At 59.3% G+C, this 17,367-nt stretch overlaps 1 protein-coding gene across 1 annotated transcript in view; it reads left to right on the top strand.

Annotated features, from left to right (window-relative positions):
* PLEC (plectin) overlaps positions 1-17,367 on the top strand; it is an 80,709-nt gene that overhangs the window by 43,068 nt on the left and 20,274 nt on the right. The window contains exons 3-20 of the mRNA XM_038760674.1: positions 127-141; positions 737-826; positions 2,122-2,157; positions 3,509-3,586; positions 4,218-4,310; positions 6,699-6,865; positions 8,337-8,452; positions 8,573-8,679; positions 8,802-8,921; positions 9,401-9,496; positions 10,223-10,350; positions 10,731-10,824; positions 11,033-11,187; positions 12,802-13,132; positions 13,244-13,321; positions 13,970-14,131; positions 14,305-14,409; positions 14,686-14,781. Coding sequence (XP_038616602.1) covers positions 3,527-3,586; positions 4,218-4,310; positions 6,699-6,865; positions 8,337-8,452; positions 8,573-8,679; positions 8,802-8,921; positions 9,401-9,496; positions 10,223-10,350; positions 10,731-10,824; positions 11,033-11,187; positions 12,802-13,132; positions 13,244-13,321; positions 13,970-14,131; positions 14,305-14,409; positions 14,686-14,781 — 1,908 coding nt within the window. The 5' untranslated portion in view covers positions 127-141; positions 737-826; positions 2,122-2,157; positions 3,509-3,526. The remainder of the gene's footprint in view (positions 1-126; positions 142-736; positions 827-2,121; positions 2,158-3,508; positions 3,587-4,217; positions 4,311-6,698; positions 6,866-8,336; positions 8,453-8,572; positions 8,680-8,801; positions 8,922-9,400; positions 9,497-10,222; positions 10,351-10,730; positions 10,825-11,032; positions 11,188-12,801; positions 13,133-13,243; positions 13,322-13,969; positions 14,132-14,304; positions 14,410-14,685; positions 14,782-17,367) is intronic.

The following is a 17,367-nucleotide window of genomic DNA, read 5'->3' on the forward strand; positions in this document are numbered from 1 at the left end:
TTCCTTCTCCAGCCTGGAAATGTTTGAACTTGACGGTTTTTCTTTCCCTTTCAATTCTTTCAAATGCTCTCTTTTCTGTTCTCTGCTTCTCTCCTCCGTCTTTTCCCTCTGGCTTGCCCCTTGCAGCACTGGAGAACACAGGTAGGTGGGGACCTGGGCGTCCTGTGGGTCTCTTTCCCAGGCCCCCTGGGCTTCCTTCTCTTCACCCTGCTGGGCTGAGGCTGCCCACTGGCCTGCCTCCCTTTCCCGGGGAGATCTAGGTTCTGGCCGGAATGGGGAAGGGAATAGGGAAGGAATGGGAAGTGGGTGGGAAGGGACGGGGAGGGGAGCGGGGCCCCTGAGAAGGGGTCAGAGTTGAGCCCGACTCCCAGATGACTGCAGAGTTGACACCCTGGGAGAAAGTTTTTGTACACAGCTTTTGACAGAGGCCTGGGGGCAAGGGAGTGGACTGAGCTGGGCGCTCGAGGGGTCAAGCCCATGGCTACTCTTGCTGGACTGAGGAGGGGAGCGTGAGAAGCTGCCCCGCTCCACATCCCGAGACATTTTTCCTTTTGCTTTGCCTTTCCCTTGGGCCTTCTGGCCCCTTCCTCACCTCTGGCCCGGGAGTGGAGGAGGGGGCCCTGAGGCCCTGCCCACCATGTGGCTAGTAGTAGTTGGCCTGCGAGAGGACCCGTGGTGGGCTGGGGTCACACCTCTTCTCCCTCCCCCGATCTCATGACTTCCGGCTTTACCGCAGGCGCAGCGTCACATCAGCGACCTGTATGAAGATCTTCGTGATGGCCACAACCTCATCTCCCTGTTGGAAGTGCTCTCAGGAGACACCCTGGTAGGTGGGCCCTGGGTTCCGGCTCCTCTCCCCTGCCTCGTCAGTGTCTGTCAGCGTCAGCTGTGTCTTCTGGATTTCTACGCTTCCTTCTGGGGACCCTTCCCCAAAGCGCCCCCATCTCTCCACCCCGCTTCCCACCGCCTTGCTCCTGAATCGCTCTCTCCTCTCCCACCTTGCTCCTAAAATCTTGCCCTCCTCTTTCACTCCTCCCCCTACTTTGCTCTAAAAAAATCTCTCTCCCCACCCAACTTGCTCCCGAATCCCTCCCTGCCACTCGCCCGCCTCACTCCTGCATCCCTCCTCCCCTCCCCACCACTGCCTGGCTCCTGAGTCTCCCCGACTTTGCTCCAGTGGTTTCTCACTCATTGCCAAGTAATTGTCATCCCGGTCGTCGTCATCATGACCACCACCGCCACCGTCATCATCATCACGGTCGTCATCAATCGTCATTATCAGCAGTACTGATTGGGTGACTACTGCGGGAGGAGCACTGTGCTGAGCACTGGGGGGATAATACAGAGGGAGTAGAAGATGTGATCTCTGCCCTCGAGTTGCTCACCGGCTAATGAAGGAGACAGGCGCTCATAAAATGATGACTTGGCCCTAGTAAAAGGGATGTGAGAGTAGAACTGCAGCCCAGGTGGATAACTGGTCCGCCCACCTCTCCCCTCCCACCGGTCTCGAGACCAGAAGGCCGGCCTCTGCCACCGGCTCTGGGCCAGCTGAGTCAGTGGGTTCTGGAGGCAAGAACGAGGCGGTTTGGCACGGGGGCCCGCCGGTCCCCGGCCCAACTGAGCACCTGAGCGGCTTCCGGCACCGGGGTTCTGAGGAGGTCTTCCTGTCCTTCCTGCCCCAGGCTGCTGGAGCCTAATCCTGCAGCCGGAGCCCAGGGCCCGGTCCCCTGCCTGCCTGCCTGCCTGCTCTGGCCCATCCCTCAGGCCTCACCTCGAAGCGCTCCTCCTGACCTTTGGCTTGATGGCCAAGCTGGGGCCTGGAGGTCAGCCAGAGTTGGGTCCCCCTTTCTAGCCACAGGGGACCACTTGGGCCAGGTTGCGGGGAGAACACCGCTCTGCCCCCGACCTCTCTGCCTCTCTCTGAAGCCGCTCCCCGGCAGGGTGGAATTCTCCCGCCTCCGCTCCCCAAGATCCTCAGCCCACCCCTGCTCTGTGTCCCTGCCTTCTGGATGTTAACGCATTAACCTCCCTGTGCTTTGACTTCTCTGCTGCTTTGGACACTGAACTCTGACCTCTGCCCTTTGCACTTTGCCTCCTGCCCGCACCGCTCCGGCCGGGCAGCCGAGGGAGCGCGACGTAATCAGGAACTTGCGTTTGGTGAGTGGTTCTGTCCTGCGTGCTCTCGGCCGGGGCATGTTCTCCTCTGGACCTGTGGCTCTGCCACCGGTTGGTCCAGCTGTGATGTCACATCCTGCCCCCAAGAGGACCTGTGGCAGTGAAAGGAGGTGAAGGAGAAGCTGGGAGAGTAGACCCCCCCTGCCGCACCCCCTCGCTTCTGTTGGGGGGCGTGGGGAGAAAGACGCCATGTCCCAAACAGCCTCTCCTAACCAACAGTTAGCTCTCTTGATCTGGCCTGTGTGATTGGATGAAGCGTGGATGGGACCTCCCTGCTCTCCACGACTTCTCTCCGTGGGACCAGGGGCCAAATGGAGGAGAGGGGACGGCGGGGGGGGGGGGGGGGGGGGGGCGTGTCCTCAGTCTCCCTTGCTGATCCGTGTTGTGGGGGAAGATGGGAGGGCGGCGGACTTCCTGGAGGACCCCAAATTACCCCTCCCCGGTATCTGTTCGACGCAGGGGCTGATCCTCGTTTGGCGGGATGGCACAGCTATCGAGCTGCCTTTCTAGGTGGGGTCTGAGGCCCTGGGGTGGGTGGGAGGAGATGGTTCTGTCGGGGAGTCTCCAAGCCTTTGAAGCTGAGCTTGAGATCTGCCGAGAGCCCAGGTGTCCGGGAGGAAGTGGACCCCAGCTGCCGGCTGGGGGAAAGTGGGAGGGGCTGCGCTGCCTGGCCAGGCCGGGGTTTCCTTGCTATTGTCTGTCTCAGACACCCCTTCCTTCCCCGCTCAGGACCGGCCCTGGCAGCAGGATTTCCTGTCCCAGCCCCGGCCCCAGCCTCCAGCCCCCAGTCCAAGGGAACTGCTGGGCCCAGGCCCCTGGCTCCCTCCGTGGGGCGGAATTGGCCGAAGCTGGGGAGAATGACCAAGGCCTGGAGGGGGTGGACCTGGAGGGGGTGGGCCTGGAAGGGGTGGAGAGGTGAGATAGCAGCAGCCCCGTTCTCCCGCCTCGAACACCAGCTGGGAAGGGCCGCTGCTGCCCCAGATCGTCCCGGGTCGGCTTCCGGTTCTAGGTGTAACTAGCTCCCAGTGAGCTCATGGCTATCCCTGTCCCTGTGGGATGGGCCCTGCCCATGGCAGGCCCCTGCTCAACCCTCGGCCATCTGCCTAGCGCCCTCCTGCCCCCTCCCCTCTTTGCCCAAAGTCTAACTGCAGCCCTTAGACGGGAGGCGAGGGAGTGTGTTTGTGATCGGGGTGTCTGCTGAAGAGAGAGGCCAAAGGGCACGACGGCCACTCTGGGGCGGCTAGCCCGTCCCGTCTCGGGGCGGGGGTTCTTATCCCCCCCAACCCCATTCCATCTGAGAGGCTCTGATTCCCCCCATCTTGTCCCGTCACAGCCTCGGGAGAAAGGGAGGATGCGTTTCCACAAGCTGCAGAATGTCCAGATCGCTCTGGACTACCTCAAGCGCCGCCAGGTGAGGAATTGAATCCCAGCCTCCTGCCACTCTGTTCTCTACCAAACCCTGCTCCCCACATCCCCCTGCCCCACTCCCCCTCATCCCCTGCCCTGCCAGCCCCGCATTCATTCACTCATTCATTCATTCAATCGTATTTATTGAGCGCTTACTGTGTGCAGAGCACTGTACTAAGCGCTTGGGAAGTACAAGTCGGCAACATATAGATACAGTCCCTACCCAACAACGGGCTCACAGTCTAGAAGGGGGAGACAGACAACAAAAACCATGTAGACAGGTGTCAAAATCGTCAGAACAAATAGAATTAAAGCTATATGCACATCATTAACAAAATAAAAAGAATAGTAAATATGTACTAAACGTTTTCCAATGGCTGTTGACACTGTCCAAATATTTCCTAACATAGTGTTGTGATGAGCCAGCCAAGAGGAAAAAGTCTCAGTTGGATTTTCAACACAGTCTTATAGATGTCTCTTAAATATCGGATGCAGAAAGAAATATTTGATACCACCAGCATCTGAATCTTCCTTGTCCCCTAGCAGGGCATTGGAGAATTTCATTGCTTGGAGAAAGTCCCGCAGAGCACCGGGGCGGGGTTGGGGGCTTCTCAGTGAAAGCGGCTCCGTTTCAGGTGAAGTTGGTGAACATCAGGAACGATGACATCGCGGACGGCAACCCCAAGCTCACCTTGGGCCTCATCTGGACCATCATCCTGCACTTCCAGGTCAGGGAAGTCCCCTGCTGCTGCTGCAGGACGGAGGAGGGGGCCGCCCTGGCCCTGTCTGGGTGCCAGCCCTGCCACTCTTTCCCCTTGGGAGACTGGGAACAGGAAGCCACGCAGGGGGACCCCTCTGACTTGGGGTGGGGGGGCCTCATCCTAGTTCGGAAGCGGGAGAGGACCAGCAGACCAGAGAGATCTATCAGTCTCTGGCCCCTGGGTTCTCCCTCCTCCCCACCCCATTGCCCCTGGGCACTGGGCTGGCATTTTCAGAGAGAGCAATGTCAGATAGCGGGGGGCTTCCTACAGGTGAGTTGATCCCCTGCCAGGGGCTTCGGGCCCCTAGCCAGGGCGTCCACTGCCTCAGTAGCTCCAGAGTGTGGAATCCTGCCCTTCTCTCCCCTCCACTCTGTGCCATGTTCCTGGCTGGCGCCGACCGGCCTTTCCCGGCAATGGCAGTGCCTACCCAGTTAGGAATGTGCATAGAGGGAGAAAGCAGCTGCCACCCCCGGAGGGGAAATGTTTTGGAGACGCTAAGCCCGGGCGGCTGGGGCTGACTCACTGCTAGCTGGGACCGGCCGCTGCCAGAGCACAGGAAACATATCTGATTCCTGTGGAGGGTGGAGTCCTGTTGGCAAGAGAGAGAGAGAGAGAGAGAGAGAGAAGAGAGGCGTAGGCATGGGAGAGAGCAAGTAAGCGAGAGAGACATGGGCACAGAGAGAAAAGTAAAGTAGGAGGGGAGAGGAGCTGGGGAAGCCCAGGCTGAGGGGAGGGAACAGATGCATGGCAGTGAAAGGCACATGGTATGACAGAGAGCCAGAGGCCTGGGGAGAGGGAGGGAGGGAGGGAGAGATTGGCGAGTGGGCCTGAAAGCGCCAGAACACAGACACGATCCCCACCGGCTCGTCTTTGGGCGAGAGGGATGGCAGGTGTTCCCTGGAGCGGTGGGCAGATGTGGGAACCCCAGGAAGGGCAGTGGGCAGAGCTGCCGGAATTTGCCCCGCAGAGGGAGGGAGCTTGTCTGCGGCTCCTCTTGTAGCATCGAGGCTGAAGATGCGTTTGCGCTCACCCTCTGAGCTGACCCTGCCTCCCCTTCCCAGGGCTGTCCCCACCGCCGCCCCTCCTCCATTAGTGTTTTCCATCGCTTCGGGCAGACTCCTTCCCCACGGACCCAGCCCGGAATCAATCCCTCAATCAGTCAACGGTATTATTGAGTGCTTACTGTATGCGGAGCACTGCATTAAGCGCTCGGGAGAGTACAGTACGACAGAGTCGCTAGAAACATTCCCTTCCCACAGCAGCTTACGGTCTAGGAGGGGAGGCAGATATGAATATAAATAAATAATTTACAGCTGTGTACATAAGTGCTGTGGGGCTGAGGGTGGGGTGAATAGCAAGTGCCCAAAGGTCACGTATTCAAGGGCTTTAGTGACACAGAAGGGAGAGGGAGGTGGGAAAAAGAGATCTGAATTAGGGAGGACTTCTCAGAGGGGATGTGACCTTATTAAAACTCCCCTCCTGGGGAACTGGGCTGCTGTCTCCCTTCCCAGGTCCCCCACTACCTCCTACTCCCCAGGGGGCTGAGCCGAGGCTGTGGGGAGTGGTGAACGAGCAGGGGGCCAAGGCTGTGGAACTAGCGGCAGCCGAAGTAGCAAGGCCCAGGAGGGTGGAGCCCCCGAATGAGATCAGAGGTCATGGGTTCTAATCCCGGCTCCGCCACTTGTCTTGGGCAAGTCACTTCACTTCTCTGGGCCTCAGTTCCCTCATCCATAAAATGGGGATTCATTCATTCAATCGCATTTACTGAGCGCTTCCTGTGTGCAGAGCACTGGACTAAGCGCTTGGGAAGTACAAGTTGGCAACATAGAGAAGCGGTCCCTACCCAACAGCGGGCTCACAGTCTAGAAGGGGGAGACAGAGAACAAAACAAAACACGTGGACAGGTGTCAAGTCATCACAATAAATAGAAATAAAGCTAGAGGCACATCATTAACAAAATGGGAGCCCCATGTGGGACAACCTGATGACCTTGTATCCCCCCCAGTGCTTAGAACAGTGCTTGGCACATAGTAAGCGCTTAACAAAAGCCATCATTATTATTATTATCAGAAATTGGAGGAGGCTGAGGGGATGGGACAGACCAGGGTAAAACAGGGGTAGGGGCTTTGGGTTGAGGGCTCTTCCCTTCCTCCCTCGTTCCCTCCCTCGAGCATTGAGGAAGAAGGCCTCGGCGGTGACCCCCTTCCCTCCCTTCCCTCCTCTTCTCCCTCCCTCCCTACTGTCCTGAGACCGGCCCCCGTGCCGGCTTCACGCTTCCCCCGCCGCTGCCAGCGGCGAGCCAGCGGCCCACCCGGGCCATCCCTTAGCCCAGGCCGCCTCCTGTGTCCACCCCAGATCTCAGACATCCAGGTGAGCGGGCAGTCGGAGGACATGACGGCCAAGGAGAAGCTGCTGCTCTGGTCGCAGCGCATGGTGGAGGGCTACCAAGGCCTGCGCTGCGACAATTTCACTGCCAGCTGGCGGGACGGGCGCCTCTTCAATGCCATCATCCACCGGCACAAGTAAGAGCGAGAGCAGGAGTGAGGACCACCTCCTGGGCCTTGGGGGCCTCTTCCGCACTCCAGCCCTTGGGCTGGTCCATGTTCCCCAAAATGCTACCATCTGAGCTGGGGTGGGGGCCCCTCTTCTGCCTTGGAATCCTGACGGGGACCGAGTCCCTGTGGGGAAGCGCAAAAGACAGTTCAGTATCTGCTCCTCTGAACCTTGGAGACCCTTTGGAGAGCCTTGTGTGCCTCTCCTCTGATCCCTCCCTCCACGCCCGTCCTGCCTCGGGTTTCCGGGGGCCCCAACGATCTTGGTCTCCCCTGAGCATCACCTCAGGGTTAGCCACACCGATGTTGGGCCTGGTAGCTAGGAGTTCAGACTCTGCGCTAAGCGTGGCAGCAGGCCAGGATCTGGTGGGGGCTGGGGAGGAGAAGGGGACCGTATTCCCCCCCCTCCTCCAGGCCTGCACGGGCCTCTCCCATCTGACTTGTTGCCAAGCTACAGACAAGTCACGGCTCCTGGCGTTCCTGTCCCTGGCAGGGCGGCTCGGGAGAGGAGGGAAAGGAGGCCCGTTGCGCCTGTAGGCCGTGCGGGCCAGGGCGGGTTGGTTGCGGGCTGCCCCGGGCTATGAAAGCTGCACCTCGCTCCGCTGGGGCTTGGGACGCGCCTGGGCAGGGTCTGGCACCCCCACCCTTCTCTCTCTCTCCGCCTGCCCGCCCGCCCGCCCCGCGGCCCCACGCCACTCCCGCTGCTCCTCCGCTTCAGTGCAGAGTGAGCGGGCGCGAGCGAGCGAGCGGGAGGACAGGCGGGCACCGGGGCCATGAGGGGCGCCCGGCCGGAGGGGCGGAGAGCGGAGCCGCGGAGGAGGGGTCCCGGCCCCGCGGCCGGCAGGGAGCCCCGCGTGCTGCTGCTCTGTGAGGACGGCTCCCCGGCGGAGGCCTCGCCCAAGGAGGGCCCTGGTCTGCCCCAGGGGCACAGGGACCAGGCAGAGAGCCTGCTCAGAGGCTCGCTCTACTCCGTGCGCTCCACCCTGCGCCTGCGGCAAGTGCGACCCCCCCCGAACCTGCCGGCCTGCCCGGCCCGGTCGGGGGAGAGGACGGCACCCCCTGCCCAGCCAGCCACCTCTCCCCAGTATTCATTCTCCTTCTCCCTGCTTCCCTGACTGGGGACCTTCCCCATCAGCCCGTCTCCCCGAGCCATGCCTCCTCTTACCCTCTCTTCTCCCTCCTTTCTCCTTTCCTCTCCACTTCACCCTGATTCCCTCTCTCTAGCATGGGCTGTTGGCTTCAGGGATCCGAGGGTAGGAAATTCCGCTTTGGCTCCCCCAACCCTCACCCCAGTCTTATCCTCCTCCCCTCCACTCTTACCCTCAGTTTCATCCTCAACCTTACTCGCACCCCAAATCCTACCCTCCACCCCAGTCTCCACCCCCAACCCCTGCTGTCTGCCTCACCTCCCCTTCTCTCTCTCTCTTTCCATTTTCACCAGGCCCATGCTCATCGACATGAACAAAGTCTATCACCAGAGCAACCTGGAGAATCTGGACCAGGCATTCGGCGTGGCTGAGCGGGACCTGGGAGTGACCCGCCTGTTGGACCCAGAAGGTGAGACCCCGGGACTTTGGCCCCGAGGGGTCCCAGCTCCCTAGTGGTCCAGGGCTACTGGCTAGAGACCTCCTGCCGATTAAGCGCCCCTGACTCGGCCCCTCCTCTGACTCCCGGCAGACGTGGACGTCCCTCAGCCAGATGAGAAATCCATCATCACCTACGTGTCCTCCCTGTACGACGCCATGCCCCGGGTTCCCGACGCCCAGGATGGGGTGAAGGCCAATGTGAGTCTGAAGAGGGAGTGGGGCGGGGACAGGGGGTCCCCCGGACTGTTGTGGGCGGGCGGGTGAGGAAGCCGGGCCAGCGCAGAGCCCCCTCCATGCCTGGGTTTGGTCTCCCCTGGAAGGAGCTACAGTTGCGCTGGCAAGAGTACCGAGAGCTGGTGACGCTGCTTCTGCAGTGGGTCAGACACCACATCATCTCCTTCGAGGAACGCAAGTTTCCGACCAGCTTCGAGGAGATCGAGGTGAGCGGCCACCCTTGCCGCCGCCGACCGGCCCGACTCCTCCCCTCTCTCCCAGCCTGGCGGCCCCCTCCTCGTCCCTCGGCTCACCTCGTGCCCCATTGGCAGATACCCCAGATCGACCCTCTCCCTCCCTCTTTCCCCCGGTTTTCCGGTGCCCCAGTTGCGTCGCTGCCGTTGGGCACGGAGCCCGGCCCTGGCGTCCCGCTCCGCTTCTGCTCCCTCTCGGGTGGCGGAGGGGGTTTGGCCGGGATTTGTTGCCGCTCCGCCCCCGTGCTTTCTGCCGTCTTGCTCCTGTACTCGCCAAGATGCTCCCGGAGCACTGGTAGGGGTCCGAGCTCAGCGCCTTGCCCTCGTCAGGATGCCAGCCTCCCTGTGGCTCCCCTGGGGCCAGTGCCACTGGCAGGGGCTCAGCTACGGGCCGGTGCCCGTGTCTCGACAATCCCCACTAGTTGGGCCCTTACCCACACGGCTCTCCACAGATCCTCTGGTGCCAGTTCCTGAAGTTCAAGGAAACGGAGCTTCCGGCCAAGGAGGCCGACAAGAACAGGTCGAAGGGCATCTTCCTGTCCCTGGAGGTGAGGGGCTCGGTTTTGGTGGGGTGGCCGCCTCGCTCAGGACGGTCCCTTGTTGCTGCTCCCTGAGCTGCCCTCCTTACCCCCACACCCCCACCCTGTCGGCCTCGATGGCCTCCGCCGGTCTGCGTGAGCCTGCCTTGTCTGCTCTCAGGTTCAAGGGCCAGTCGGGGGCAAGCCTGGGGCATACGGCCGGCTGGGCTCTCGGGCACCACTGGGGCTCAGTTGAGAGACTTTAGGACCAGGGGTGGCAAGGCACGGCGGCTTGGGAACCTTGTCCGTTGCCAGGGTTTCTCGGCTTATCCCCATCAGACCCCACGGGATTTTGGCCAGGGGTGAGCAGCCTAGCTTCCCTCCCCAAACCCTCCACCCTGCTCTGTCTGGAGCAAGGAATGAACCGCCCCAGGTTTGGGCGGGAGCGCGCTCTCCGGAGGCAGCAAGTTGGACGGGAGGGAGGGAATCCCCGTGCCCCACCCAGGGTGGTGCGGTCTGCCTCTTAATGCTAAGCTCGGCATCCTTGTTGAGCCCGGTTGGTGTGCGCCAGGACGTGTGGCGCCCGCCCCCGGACAAGCCCACACCCTCTGCTTCACCCTCCTGCCAATGTCCCGGGGCCTCCTCCAAGGACCGTGCGCCGATGCCGCCCGGAGTTGCCCGCGGAGCCTCCTCCCCACGGTGCCCTGGCTCAGGGCAGGCGCTGAGGCCCCGTCGTCTCTCGCTCACCCCCCCCAGGGAGCCGTGCAGGCCGGGCAGTTGAAGGTGCCCCCGGGATACCACCCGCTGGACGTGGAGAAAGAATGGGGGAAGTTGCACGTGGCCATCCTGGAGCGGGAGAAGCAGCTGCGCAGCGAGTTCGAGAGGTGGGTGGGGCCGGGGGGGGAAGGCTAGGGGGGCGTGGGGGAGTGCAGACCGAGCACCAGGCTAGCCCTGCGAGGCGGGGGCGAGGGTGGTGGTCTGGGGTGGGGCGCCCACAGCGCGGTTAATGGGAACCACACGCTGGTGAGTCATCGCCCCGAAGAGGAAACGGCCCAAACCCGGTGCGGAAAACTCCGCTCTCTAGTCGGAACTCAGACAGTTGAGCCCCGGTCGGGCGGGGAACGCGCAGTCAGCCGGGCCTGGGGTCCGGGCGGGAAGCCTGGGCTGAGGGACATCCGCCAGGAGGTCCTGTGCCACGGGGGGACATGCGCCTGCACGTGTGCATGCGTGTGCGTCCGTGTCCCTGACCGTTTGGATCCCACAGGCTGGAGTGTCTCCATCGCATCGTCAGCAAACTCCAGATGGAGTCCGGCCTGTGTGAAGAGCAGCTGAACCAGGCGGATACCCTGCTGCAGTCGGTGAGCCGGGGCGGCCCGGCCCAGCTCGGGGTAGGGCCGGGGGCGGGACTTGGAGGCCTTCCACCCAACGCGAGGCAGCCGCCGCCCAACCCTGGTGGGCTCAGCGCCCAGCCAGCTACTGCCCAACCCCGAGGTCAGCAGGATGGGGCCCCGGCGCGGTTGCCTCCCTCCTTGGGCAGCTCTCACCCCGTGCCCGCTGCCCCGGCAGGATATCCGGCTGCTGAACGCGGGCAAGGCGCCCCAGCGGGCGGGAGAAGTGGAGAGGGATCTGGACAAGGCCGATGGCATGATCCGACTGCTCTTCAATGACGTGCAGGCCCTCAAGGATGGACGGCATCCTCAGGGCGAGCAGATGTACCGCAGGTAACGGGTGCCGCCTGGGCACCGGTGCCGCTGACCGTGACCCCAGCCCTCCCTGCCCGGCTGCAACTCCCCCTTCTCCCTGCCCTCCCCTGCCACCCCAGGGCCAGGAGTTGAGACTTGAGGAACTCCAGTCCCCTACCAGGCTACGGCCTTCCTACCCTGCACTCTGGAAGCTCAGGATGATCTTACCTTTTCTTCTTCTCCTTTCTCCTTCCTTGCCCCCTTTTTCTCCCTCTCTTTCATCTTCTCCTCCTCTACCCTTTCCCCCTCATCATTCATTCATTCACTCAACTGTATATTATTATTATTATTATTATTAATAATAATAGCAATAATAATGGTATTTGTTGAGGGCTTACAATGTGCTAGGCACTGTAGCAAGCTCTGGGATGGATACAAGCCAGTCGGGTTGGACACAGTCCCTGTCCCACGTGGGGCTCACAGTCTCAATCCCCATTTTCCAGATGAGGGAACTGAGGCCCAGAGAAGTGAAGTGACTTGCCCAGGGCCACCCAGCAGACAAGTGGCGGAGCTGGGATTAGAACCCATGACCTTCTAACTCCCCGGCTGGTGCTCTGTCCACTATACCATGCTGCGAAGCACTGTACTAAGCACTTGTGAGAGTACAGTAGATGCATTCCCTGCCCACAGAGAGCTCGGTCTTTCTTCTTTCTCCTCTCTTCCTCCTCCCTCTCCTCCCCCTTCTCTTCTGTCATGGGTTTGAATCCCAGCTCTGCCACATCCATAAATCAATCAATCAGTCAATCAATCAATCGTATTTATTGAGCACTTACTGTGTGCAGAGCACTGTACTAAGCGCTTGGGAAGTACAAGCTGGCAACATATAGAGACGGTCCCTACCCAACAGTGGGCTCACAGTCTAGAAGGGGGAGACAGAGAACAAAACCAAACATACTAACAAAATAAAATAAATAGAATAGATATGTACAAGTAAAATAAATAAATAGAGTAATAAATATGTACAAACATATATACAGGTGCTGTGGGGAAGGGAAGGAGGCCTGCTGTGTGACCTCGGGCAAGTCACTTAACTTCTCTGAGCCTCGGTTACCTCGTCTGCAAAATGGGGATTAAGACTGTGAGCCCCCTGTGGGACAACCTGATCACCTTGTAGCCCCCCCAGTGCTTAGAACAGTGCTTTGCACCTAGTAAGCGCTGTGAGCCCACCTTTTAGACTGTGAGCCCACTGTTGGATAGGGACTGTCTCTATATGTTGCCAACTTGGACTTCCCAAGGGCTTAGTACAGTGCTCTGCACGCAGTAAGCGCTCAGTAAATACGATTGATGATGATGATGATGATCATTATTATTATTATTATTCTGCCTCCTCTTCCTCCTCCTCCTTCATCCGTTGGGTAGGGACTGTCTCTATATGTTGCAAATTTGTACTTCCCAAGCGCTTAGTACAGTGCTCTGCACATAGTAAGCGCTCAATAAATATGATTGATGATGATGATGATCTCCTCCTCTTCCTCCTCCCCCGTCCCGAGGCCCAGTGACTCTTCCTCTGCGCTCCTCCTGCCCCTCGCCGGCCCGGGAGCCCCCCGCCCCTTCCCGGGGCTCAGCTGCTCCTCTCCCGTCCTCCACGCCCAGGGTGTACCGCCTGCACGAGCGCCTGGTAGCCATCCGGACCGAGTACAACCTGCGGCTCAAGTCCGGGGCCACGATGACCAGCCAGGTGACCAGCCAGGCGAGCCACACCACGACGCTGCAGAGCACCCAGCGGCGGCCGGAGCTGGAAGACGTCACCCTCCGCTACCTGCAGGACCTGCTGGGCTGGGTCGAGGAGAACCAGCGGCGGCTGGACGCCGCCGAGTGGGGCGTGGACCTGCCCAGCGTGGAGGGCCAGCTGGGCAGCCACCGCGGGCTGCACCAGTCCGTCGAGGAGTTCCGGACCAAGATCGAGCGGGCCCGAGCCGATGAGGTGAGGGGGGACCCCGTCGCCCCGCCGCCGCCGCCCGGGCCCGGCGGGCTGCGGACTCTCTGTCACCTGGGGGGAAAGCAGAAATTCTCACAGGTCTCTCTGTTTGCCCAGAGCCAACTCTCCCCAGCCACCAAGGGAGCCTACAGAGACTGCCTCGGCAAGCTGGACCTGCAGTATGCCAAGCTGCTGGTGAGGAAGGGAAGGAGGGGAAACCCACCTCCTCACCCTGGTCTCCCTGGCTTGTGGGCTGGGCCCCTTTCAATCCCCACCTCTCCCCGCTTCGGCTCCTTTCATTCATTCAGTCATATTTATTGAGTGCTTGTGTACGGAGCACTGTGCTAAGCACTTGGGAGAGTACGGTATCACGATAAACAGATCCGTTCCCTGCCCACAACGAGCTCACAGTCTAGAGGGGGGGACGGACATTAAGAAGAATAAATAAATGACAGATAGGGACGTAAGTGGTGTGGGGCTGGGAGGTGGGGAGATGAATGAAGGGAGCAAGTCCGGGCGACGCAGAGGGAGAGGGGAAAGAGGGAAGGAGGGCTTAGTCGGGGAAGGCCTCTCGGAGGGGATCCCATCCTCTACATATTTATTCTATTTATTTTATTTTGTTAATATGTTTTGTTTTGTCACCTGTCTCCCCCTAATAGACTGTGAACCCGCCATTGGGTAGGGATCGCCTCTAGATGTTGCCAACTTGTACTTCCCAAGCGCTTAGTCCAGTGCTCTGCACACAGTAAGCGCTCAATAAATACAACTGAATGAATGAATGGACCTCTCTCTTGCCCTCTTGCCTTCCTGGCCACCCCCCTCCCCGTCCTCCTGGGGCTGCAGAACTCATCCAAAGCTCGCCTGCGCGGCCTGGAGAACTTGCACGGCTTCGTGGCGGCCGCCACCAAGGAGCTGATGTGGCTGAACGAGAAGGAGGAGGAGGAGGTGGCCTACGACTGGAGCGAACGGAACAGCAACGTGGCCGCCAAGAAGGAGAGCTACTCGGTGCGGCTGGGCCCGGGGAGGGGCGGCGGGTGGACCGGAGAGGCGGCACCAGGGCCCGTCACGGACAGAGGCCGGTGGGAGAGGGGGCCGGGGCGCAGAACTGCGGTGGGATCGGCCGGGAGATCGGACGTTAAGGCCGTCTCTCCCCTTGGCCACCTTCTGCCGCGCTTCAGGGACTGATGCGGGAGCTGGAGTTGAAGGAGAAGAAAATAAAGGAGATTCAGAGCACGGGAGATCGACTGCTGCGGGAAGAGCACCCGGGGAAGCCCACTGTGGAGGTCCGGGGGAGACGGGGTTTGGCGGGGGCACTCGGAGGTGGGGTGCTGGGGGAGGGCCCGGGAGGTCGAGCCACTCAGAGGTAGTGGCAGACTCCCCGTTGCTTGGTCCCTCTCCTGGGCCCCGGGGCCTGTCCCAGCTGCAGGGCAGGAAGCCCCAGGTGTGGGGAGGGCCCCGGGACAGGGTAGCAGAGCTGCCAGTGAGGGGGCTGGGGGCGAGTGGGGGGCAGGGACAGGACGTTGGGTCGTTGGGCCCACACTCCAGCGTTGCCATTGCAGGCATTCCAGGCTGCCCTGCAGACCCAGTGGAGTTGGATGCTGCAGCTGTGTTGCTGCATTGAGGCGCATCTGAAGGAGAACACCGCCTACTTCCAGGTACCCGCCGCCCCCCACCCTGGAGAGCGCTCCGGGACCTCCCAGGGGGCAGGGTGGGGACCACTGCTTCCCCTGGCCCACAGCACCACGATGCATTATGAGTCAAAGCCCCACCGAGACAACTTTAGGTGCCGCTCCATCTCCCCGATAGTCCCTTATAATAATAATGGCATTTATTAAGCGCTTACTATGTGCAAAGCACTGTTCTAAGCCCCGGGGAGGGTACAAGGCGATCAGGTTGTCCCCCGGGGGGCTCCCAGTCTTCATCCCCATTTTCCAGATGAGGGAACTGAGGCCCAGAGAAGTGAAGTGACCCGCCCAAAGTCACACAGCTGACAAATGGCGGAGCTGGGATTCGAACCCGTGAACTCTGACTCCAAAGCCCGGGCTCTTTCCACTGAGCCACGCTGCTTCTCCCGCTGCTGTCCCTTCCTTTGAGGCAGCTGGGGCCTGAGGAGCCACGGAGTGACAGCTGAGGGGTTGTCAGTGCTGGGGAGAACTGGGTGATTTCCCCCCACCCATGCCCCCTTTATGGAGCCCCAGCTGCCCCACTCCCCCTCCTAGACTGTGAGCCCGCTGTTGGGTAGGGACCGGCTCTATATGTTGCCAACTTGGGCTTCCCAAGCGCTTAGTACAGTGCTCTGCACACAGTAAGCGCTCAATAAATACCATTGAATGAATGAATGAATGAATGATACAGCTGGGCCTGCACCATAGATAGCGCCCTCTGGTGGTGAGTCCCGGGGCGCACGCAGGCCAGCCTCACATCATTCATTCATTCATTCATTCATTCATTCATTCCATCGTATTTAATAATAATGGCATTTATTAAGCCATTATTATTAGATACGATTGAACGAATGAATGAATGACTGAATGAATGATGTGAGGCCGGCCTGCGTATTTATTGAGCGCCGACTGTGTGCAGGGCACCGGGCTAAGCGCTTGGAAAGTACACTTCGACCTCACATCAGGTCCTGGACTCTGCTCAGGTGGGCGAGGCGGGGATCGGGGAGCAGTCAACAGTCTGCGGTGCCTCTGCCCAGCGATTAGAAGGGTGGGGGATGATAATAATAATAATAATAATAATAATAATAATGGCATTTATTAAGCTCTTACTATGTGCAAAGCACTGTTCTAAGTGCTGGGGATCAATCAATCAATCAATCAATCGTATTTATCGAGCGCTTACTGTGTGCAGAGCACTGTACTAAGCGCTTCGAAAGTACAAGTTGGCAACATATAGAGACGGCCCCTACCCAACCGTGGGCTCCCAGTCTAGAAGGGGGAGACAGAGAACAAAACCAAACATATTAACAAAAAATAAAATAAATAGAATAGATATGTACAAGTAAAATGAAATAAATAAATAAATAGAGTAATAAATATGTACAATCATATATACATATATGCAGGTGCTGTGGGGAAGGGAAGGAGGCAAGACAAGGGGGATGGAGAGGGGGACGAGGGGGAGGGACAGTCCACGTCTCACATGGGGCGCATAATCATAATCCCCATTTTACATACAAATGAGGTAACCGAGGCCCAGAGAAGGTAAGTGACTTGCCCAGGGTCACACAGCAGACAAGTGGCGGAGCAATGGCTGTCGTCTGTGTGCAGTGTCAGAGGGGATGGGGTGCTCCTGGTATTGGCCAGCAGTCCCTGCCTCCTGATGTCCACAATAATAACAATAATAATATGGCAGCAGAAGGGTTTTGAATGGGAGAAATTTGGGCCACGACAGCAGGTAGCTCCAGTAGTAGTAGTTGTAATAATAGTAATAATAACAGTAATAATAATTGTGGTATTTGCTAAGAGCTTACTATGTCAAGCACCATAGTAGGCTCTGGAGTTGATACAGGCCTCAGTTACTACATCTGTAAAATGGGGATTAAGAGCATGAGCCCCACATAGGAACAGGGACTTTGTCCAACTTAATGATGGCATTTTATTCATTCATTCATTCAATCGTATTTATTGAGCGCTTACTGTGTGCAGAGCACTGTACTAAGCGCTTGGGAAGTACAAGTTGGCAACATATAGAGATGGTCCCTACCCAACAGCGGGCTTATAAAGCGCTTACTATGGCAAAGCACTGTTCCAAGCACTGGGGGGGGGGTACAAGGTAATCAGGCTGTTCCACGGGGGGCTCACAGGCCTCATCCCCATTTTACAGACGAGGGAACTGAGGCCCGGAGAAGTGAAGTGACTTGCCCAAAGTCACACAGCTGACAGTTGGCGGAGTCGGGATTTGAACCCATGACCTCTGACTCCAAAGCCTGGGCTCTTTCCACTGAGCCACGCTGCTTCTCCAACTTGATTACCTTGTATCTACCCCAGTGCTTAGAACAGTGCTTGGCACCTAGTAAGCGCTTAACAAGTACCATAATCATCATCATCAGTGGCTGGGGGGAAAGAGCCCGGGTTTGGGAGTCAGAGGTCATGGGTTCTAATGCCGGCTCCACCACTTGTCGACTGTGTGACCTTGGGCAAGTCACTTAACTTCTCTGTTCCTCAGTTACCTCATCTGTAAAATGGGGATTAAGATCGTGAGCCCCACATAGGACAACCTAATTTCCTTGTATC

The sequence above is a fragment of the Tachyglossus aculeatus genome, chromosome 18 (assembly GCF_015852505.1).
Source record: "Tachyglossus aculeatus isolate mTacAcu1 chromosome 18, mTacAcu1.pri, whole genome shotgun sequence".
NCBI classification, from domain to species: Eukaryota; Metazoa; Chordata; class Mammalia; order Monotremata; family Tachyglossidae; genus Tachyglossus; species Tachyglossus aculeatus.